This window comes from Momordica charantia, assembly GCF_013281855.1.
Source record: "Momordica charantia cultivar OHB3-1 chromosome 4 unlocalized genomic scaffold, Mcharantia_2.0 BLBB01000004.1, whole genome shotgun sequence".
Lineage (NCBI taxonomy): Eukaryota > Viridiplantae > Streptophyta > Magnoliopsida > Cucurbitales > Cucurbitaceae > Momordica > Momordica charantia.
Window position 1 is genome coordinate 15,458,362 of NW_028275162.1, and position 7,493 is coordinate 15,465,854.

A 7,493-nucleotide genomic window follows, 5' to 3' on the forward strand; every position below is an offset into this window, starting at 1 on the left:
TCAAGGTGGCTTATCTTCTTGCAACTTTATGAGCTTGCTTGCATGAAGTTTCTAGCTCATTCGATGCTGACTTTGATCGTGAGCTGAGGCTTCTTGGCTAGTGACCACTTAGTTTATCGTGTTTGACACCTGAAGCGAATGTCGAGCATGCGAACTCTTCGTTGCATAGCTTTGTGAGAAACCTCCAAACGTAGTCTCTGAGGCTCTTACTTTTCCCTTACTGGATGGTGAGAAGATATCTTGCTGAGTGTTGCGCCTCCTTCTGAGCACCAAATTGAGTAGTGAAGGCGTCGCGGAGCTACTTCCAGGAAAATATGGAGTGGGGGAGGAGGTGCCGGTGCCACTTCCAGGCCGAGCCTTGCAACATGATGGAGAACGCCCTACACTTCATTGTATCACAGTATGCCTGGAAATCTGTTACGTCAGCGGTGCACAAGGTCAATGGACTTGTCATACTTTTTAATGTTGGGGTGGTTGTCCTTGGATGAGATTGGGCCAGTCAAGATCGTCTGCTGAAGGGTGGCTCTTATGGCTCGTCATCTTCTGACACCGGCTTACCTTGGGCTTTTTTCAGGTCGTTCTTGATCTTCTCCTTCCGTTCCTTCTTAAATTGCTCGAGCTGCAGCTGCAGCTTCACGTTGTTTACCAATTCCGATCGGACTGGTCGCTCCTTGTTCTTCTTAAATTACTTATCGATTATGTAACACTCCATACCATTACAATGGTCATTGCATAGGAATAATTAAAGGTAGATAACTTCAAATATATATAAATTGAAGAAATAATTTGGTTGAAAAAAGATGGTGGGCTAACAACATATGAAGATGATAGTAGCACATAGAACAAAAATGACTAACAATTAGAAGATGACTGCACTAGAGAATTAAACTCGACGTAATACATAAGATTGAGTCTAAGCCTACACAAAATATAATATTTGGATATAGATACGAAAAAAGTTGAGAACTCTCGACTAGGAAGGGGAATGAAAAGACGATACAATGACTAATATAATTCTAATGACGAATGTTGTTTGTATTGATGAATGAAATATAGAATGCGAATGAGAAAGTGAATGATTGGAATGTGTGTAGTTGTCGAAAAAAGAAAACGTAAAGTAATTTTATTAGTAGTCGTAATCATCCATTCGTCGAGAGGTTCCAAGGTCATCTCTGACATTCATACTGGACCGTTGGACCAGCGTTACCAAGGCTTGAACCACCTCCGACATTGGAGGCCGAAACTCCGGCTCTGATTGGACACAAAGGGCTATAATATCTGCGAACCTTGAAACTGACTTTGGGGGATACAACCCACGCAATGCGGGGTCCACCATTTTTTCCAATGCGTCGATGTCGTGGAGTTGTGGGCTGGCCCACCGGACTAGACATTGTTCCACCTTCGGCTTACCACTACAAAACAATCAAACCAACCCAAACCAAACTCAACAAACATAACATTTCGAGGAGTAAGGAAAAATATTTGGTCTTGTGGTAATTTGACATCGGTAGAATCACTTTCATGTATAACGACTAAAATTACTTCAAACAGTACTTTAGAAAGCTATTTTTGTAAAGAGCGGTTTAAAGAAAAATAATACTGTATAAATAATGTGAAGGTAATGTAATAATCGCTTATGTTTTAATATTTTCCAATTTCACCCTCTAGTTGAAGAAAGGTAGAGGAGAGTAAAGTTCATAATTCCTCCCTAGAAATTTCAACTCTTCCTCTCGGAGGTGATGGCTAATTCTTTCTCAAAATTTCTACAAACTCAAATAAGTATCACGTCGGTTGTCATCGTTAACCAATTTTATCATTAATCAATGAAAATAATATAAAAAAAAAAAAGGAAAAAACAATAACATAACTTACGAGTCGTAAGGCATCCGGCCGGTCAATAACTCCAACATCACCACTCCCAAACTGTAAGTGTCAGTCTTGATTGTGTAGCTTGAACCCTTTAAGCGTTCCGGAGCATCATATCCACCTCCCGGGTTTGCGCTTCTATTCTGAAATTGATCAAATCCATTATATTATTTCAAACTATATATGCATGTTGAGCTAGAAATGATGTGTAATTTTATTGTAGAGTATATAATATTGACCTTATAAAAAGTTGCCAAACCATAGTCCGAGAGGCGAGGATTGAGCTCCGCATCAAGCAATATATTAGAAGACTTGATATTCATGTGAATTATGGAGGGTAAGCAAACCTCATGAAGGTACCTGAAAAACGCACCCAGTAAAAATTCAATGAAAGCTATACTTTAAAAAATTTCTAATAGGTATCGGACTTAAAAGGGTATAAGTAGTTACTCGAGTGCTCGTGCGGTGCCCAGAGCAATCCTGACTCTGGTGTTCCATGTGAGAGGTTTACTGAAATCATCAGACATATGTAGAAACCCATGAAGAGAACCGTTCACGAAATATTCATAAATCAACATGTGGTGTCCCTGTTCCGAACAGAACCCAACGACTTCGGTGATGTTGGTGTGGTGAAGCTTGGAGATGTTAGCAACAACTTCAGAGAATTCCTCGGATCTCCTCCCGTGGAAAACCGACGAATCTATCTTCTTCACAGCTAGAACCTAAACGAAACGACATAACTAAGCGCTCGTTTTAAACTGGCATGAACAAGATGAAAGGACTTGATTTTGAGTACCTTGCCATCCGCATACTTAGCCTTGTAAACACGTCCAATGGTGCCCTCCCCAAGAAGGCGAGCAGTGGCGAAGTCGGCAGTAGCGGTCTGCAAATCGTGCAGGGAGTGGGCGACGGCGGCAGCGCGAACGGAGGTGCTGCGGCGGGAGTTGAGGCGGGTGGCGAACTGGGTGTCGCTGAAGGACTGCAGACGATTGCTGGAAGATTTCTGGAGGGCCTTGATGTCCAGAGAAGCGTCTGAGTTGACGGATTTTGTGTCTTTGGAGAGTTCTTGAGAGGCGAGTGGAGTGAAGGATCTGTGGTGGGTGCTGGCGTCGTCGTCCAGATAATGGGATGAAGGAGGGGCCGATCGCCTTCTGGAGAAGAGGGCCAGAACAATGGCAAGTACGGCAAGAACTCCCATTGCTATTCCGGCCATGGCTATGCCGCTGACTCCGCCGTGGCCGCCGCCGGATTCCTTCTTCTCCGAGTTTTTGTTTGGATTGGACGCTGATCCTGGTGGAGGAGGAGGAGCTGGTCCGGACGACCAAGAATTTCCTACAGTCCTTCACAAAATATAAACATCAACCCATCAGAGACCTTTGCCATATCATCTCCCTTTGTGATTTTAGATAATTAAAAGTACATTTTCAGCGTCTAGATTTTGAAGAATTATTGATTTAAAGTGTGTTTAGTATAGTTTTTTTTCCTTAGTTTTAAATAAATTAATAGTACTTTTTAAAAGATCAGTGTGGTAGTATGGTAATAAAAAAAAAAGGAGTATTACTTGAAAACCCTTTTGAGAAAACACACTTGCAGACATATGGTTTAAAAAGTGACTTTTAGATTATTTGACTGTCTTGTAGTTTAAGAACTTGGAGGATGATTTACTAAGAAAATGCTTTAGGTTAAAAAGACATGTCAAACTCACTCTCACATTTCTGGAAGACAAACTTGAATATTTTGCAAAATTTTAAAAATAAATGCAGGTTTTAAGAAGCTACTTTATTTTCTAGTTTTCAAAAGTTGGCTTAGGTCTTGAAGACGTGTTTACATAACAAAGCAAGGAAATATAGAAGCAAAAACAGTACTTATAAGCTTTAGTTTTCGAAAATAGAACACCAAAAGAAAAATGGGCAATCAGACGGGTCTTAAAATTTTAAAATTCTCCCCCTAATTTACCTTTCAAAATTTTCAAAATTGAAATATATAGACATATATAATGTTAGAACGTAAGATTTTTGCTCTAAGAAAATTTATAGTTCCACCCTGGAAAGTAACGTAATGCTGTACTTACTGCAAACTATTTATGTCCTCAAGGCTATCAGGAACCCAGCCAGTGAATTTGTTGTTTGAAACATCTCTGCAACCAAAATATCAACAAATTATTTGAAGGCTTCAACACATGCATTTTATATATGGTAATTGTGGGCTACTTACAAATCATCAAGTGGAAGGTCTGCAAGAACATTGATTGAACCTGTAAATTTATTTTCCTGTATGTGCCTGTAAATGTATGAATTAAACTGATAATTAGTAATACTAAATTACTCACCAAAATAATTAGCTTTACCAATAAGAGGGCATTTTTCCAATACAATATTTAATTAATTTGCTTCTCACAGTGTGCTGAGGCTTGAAAGCTTCTTAAAACTTAGAGGCAAGTTTCCTGAGAGTGAGTTGTATGACAGATCCCTGTAAAATAAATATCTTACACTCTCATTGGTTAGTCTAATATAATGCAAAATAGAGGCCATTTTTCCAATACAATATTTAATATTTAGTCTTTGTAGTTTAAGATTTTTCACGCAACTTTGATTGAGTTCTTTATAGTTCAAAATTGATAACAATTAGTCTGTAACCATGAAGTTAAAATCTCATAAGTACAAAATATCGAGTTTTAGTTTGCAATTCAATCCTCTAATTTAAAAATATATTTAGTCTCATGCGATTTAGGGTGTGTTCGGTTGGTAATCTAAAAACAGAAATTTGAATATAAACAAAATTATTTTCCATGTTTTCTTTGGTAGCAAATTTGGAAATTGAATTTCAATTTAAATAATTATTAAGGTGTCTAACAATATATTTATATGGTAGTTATCAACTAAATATTTAATTAAATCTAAAATGATATGAATTGATTTATTAACATATATGTTATAAATTTTGTAGACTTATTATTTTACAATATTATATCTTTTATAATATATTATATATTTTAGTTTTTAGTTTTAACAAAAATGAAAGGAGTTATAACATCATATACGAAGTTTTTATCTTTCTTGATGTAACTCTGCATTTAAGTTTCAATTCAGAATTCAAAACCTGAAAAACCTAAATGATATATAAAACTGTTGTCTTCTGAATTTCTAAGGTTTAATAAATTTCAAAACAAGAAATACAATATAGACTGCATTAATTACCAAGCAAGCCTAAATCACTAAATTTTAAATTAATCTATCACACAACCATATTCACACTATATTGCATATGGGGATAGTAAAGGATTATTAGAAGATGAGGCTTACATCCTTTTGAGCTTAGAAAGCTTGCTAAACATGTCACTCAATTGGTTATTGAGCTTGTTATGTCCAAGATTTCTGCAGACAACAAACAAATTAAATACCCAATTAATAACTTATAGATCATATGATATGTGAAACAAATAAGAGAGAACATATAGAGTACTTTTTATCTATTACTTACAAAGTTTCAAGATCAGACATCTGAGAAATTGAATAAGGCACACTACCAGTGAAGCTGTTTTCAGAGAGATCGCTGCAAAAGGATATCGATGAATTATTATATACATGCACAAACACATACATACAAGAATTTAGAGGAGACGAATTCAAAAAAAAAAAAGAAAAAAAGCACATCGTTTGAACGGCTTACATGTTAACACAATTAGGAGGAAGCTGATACGGGATTTCGCCGTTGAGATTGTTCTTGCTCAAATCACTGTACTATCACAGGTAAAAGAAAGAAGGGCATGCATTACCTTCAACGTAACTGATATGATGGATCGAGAGCAATACAAAAATAGAGATTTTTTCTTTTTAAATAATGAACAGTCAATTTGTAAGCGAAGTATTTTATGTAGGTCTCACAAGCTGGTGACGGATGCCAAATTCGAGAGCTGGTAACCCATTGATCCACTCAGTCCATAGTCCGACAAACTTCTGTTAGGATCAGAAACACGACAAAACCTTCAACTTCCAAAAATATGGGAGAAACAAAATATAAAAAATAATAATAAAGAAGAAAAAGAAAAGGTACATTTCAGTGACGGATGATCCTGAGCATTTGATCCCTTCCCAAGAATCGCCACATGGGTCACCCCCACTCGATTTCCAACCCGATAGTTGTGAAGGTGAATTTAGACTAGTGTACATCACATTCAGTGCAGAAACTGCAAATTAGATAACAACAAAAAGTTTTTAAAAATGGTAAAATATTGCTGAGATATCCGAACTATATCACTTAAGCTTTTAAATTCATTGGTAGTTTAGTCATGCTATCCGATATTCAACCCTACACTATTATTTCCTCTTTTTATTATGATTTCCGCCTTTGGTAGGAATTAATGATCCTCATAATACATTACGTTTTGAATATTTCTTTCAATTTAACGTTTATAGTTTTAAAAGTTTCAATTTAATTTCTTAGTTTTAAGATTTTTCAATTATACTCTTGGTAAACTCACTCAGATGAGATGAGCTAGTGTATTGGCAAAAGTTTAGATAAGAAAAATGAAAATTTTCTATCATCTTTTCTTAAAATGAAATTTTAGGAGGAATTAAAAACTAATAACCTTCTAAATTTTTGGAGATTGAATTTATGATTCATCCTGTGATGGCATAATTGAATTGAAAAATGTTAAAACATGACACTGGATTAAATAAAATAGGAGCTAAGTTGAAAAAACACGTATCCGCCCTAGGTTAAAACAGCAGGAAGCTGCAGATGTTCATCATGTATTTATAATCGTATCATATATAATTTCCTAGTTTTAATTAGCATATAATACATCAAGTAATTAAATTTTAAAACACCAAACAACAACAGAATAACCCATCTCATCAAATTGCATTACGAGATCAAAATAGTTGAAGGCAAAATGAAAGAAAAACTAGCATATGAAAAACGAACCATCGGGGGCATTGGTTTTGGAAACAACTCCAATTGCATGGATGGAGATGATCTCTACGATCCACAAAACAACAATACTGAGCTTCATATTTTTTCTGAAAGAAAAAATGAATCCAAATCTACAGAGACGACGAAGCAGGGTCGGGCTGGGTCGGGTCGATGAGACGAAGAGAAATCATCAGCCCTGGAAACCACCCTTCATAGCCTCATGCTTTTGGGGTTAAGTTTCAATTCCAATTCCCAGGAATGGGAAAACGAAAAAGCAGATTTTAGAAACAAAAGAGAGAAACGGAGCTGTAATGGCATTCATTAATACTTTTATGTCCTAAAAATGGTATATAGACAGAGGAGGAGGACACAAGGTTTCTCTTATCATGTGCCTCACTTTTGACTTTGTCATTCAAGTCTTTGTTTTAATGCTTAAATTTGAGTTTTTCTTAAAGTTAGTTACCTATATATCAGCTGCTCATTTGTTGAGGCAGTTATTTAGATTTTGTTTTTCCCAACCCAATTATAGCAACTTAGCATAGAGAGTGTGTTCTTAATTGTTTTTTTTTTCTCCTTAATAAAGTCTATAATAGGGTTATGCATGCGTATTTTAAATAATCTAGATGGAACCTCTTAAGTTAACAAATTTGCAACTCATTCTACTTTCGTTGGCATGAGCTAATTGAAGAAGTCAAAGATGATTCTGCTCAAAA

At 36.0% G+C, this 7,493-nt stretch overlaps 1 protein-coding gene across 1 annotated transcript; it reads right to left on the minus strand.

Moving 5' to 3' along the window:
- Positions 1-941: 941 nt before the first annotated feature.
- Positions 942-7,155, minus strand: SRF5 (STRUBBELIG-receptor family 5). Its single transcript, XM_088123049.1, has 14 exons — positions 6,793-7,155; positions 5,920-6,052; positions 5,751-5,822; positions 5,536-5,601; positions 5,347-5,418; positions 5,169-5,240; positions 4,264-4,335; positions 4,081-4,146; positions 3,938-4,003; positions 2,663-3,206; positions 2,317-2,588; positions 2,106-2,226; positions 1,873-2,009; positions 942-1,412 (listed from the first exon to the last, which is right to left on the minus strand). Exons 1-14 carry the CDS (start codon positions 6,878-6,880, stop codon positions 1,127-1,129), a joined length of 2,067 nt encoding a protein of 688 aa, XP_087979175.1. The 5' UTR covers positions 6,881-7,155; the 3' UTR covers positions 942-1,126.
- Between the last annotated feature and the right edge of the window lie 338 nt (positions 7,156-7,493).

Bases quoted from the DNA above. Each gene is read 5' to 3' on its own strand.
- SRF5 (XM_088123049.1), bottom strand. From the start codon at position 6,880: ATGAAGCTCAGTATTGTTGTTTTGTGGATCGTAGAGATCATCTCCATC. The intron at 4,004-4,080 runs GTAAGTAGCCCA...TTTTGGTTGCAG, and splicing joins GACCTTCCACTTGATGATTT to AGATGTTTCAAACAACAAAT. The intron at 2,010-2,105 runs GTCAATATTATA...GATCAATTTCAG, and splicing joins GTTTGGCAACTTTTTATAAG to AATAGAAGCGCAAACCCGGG.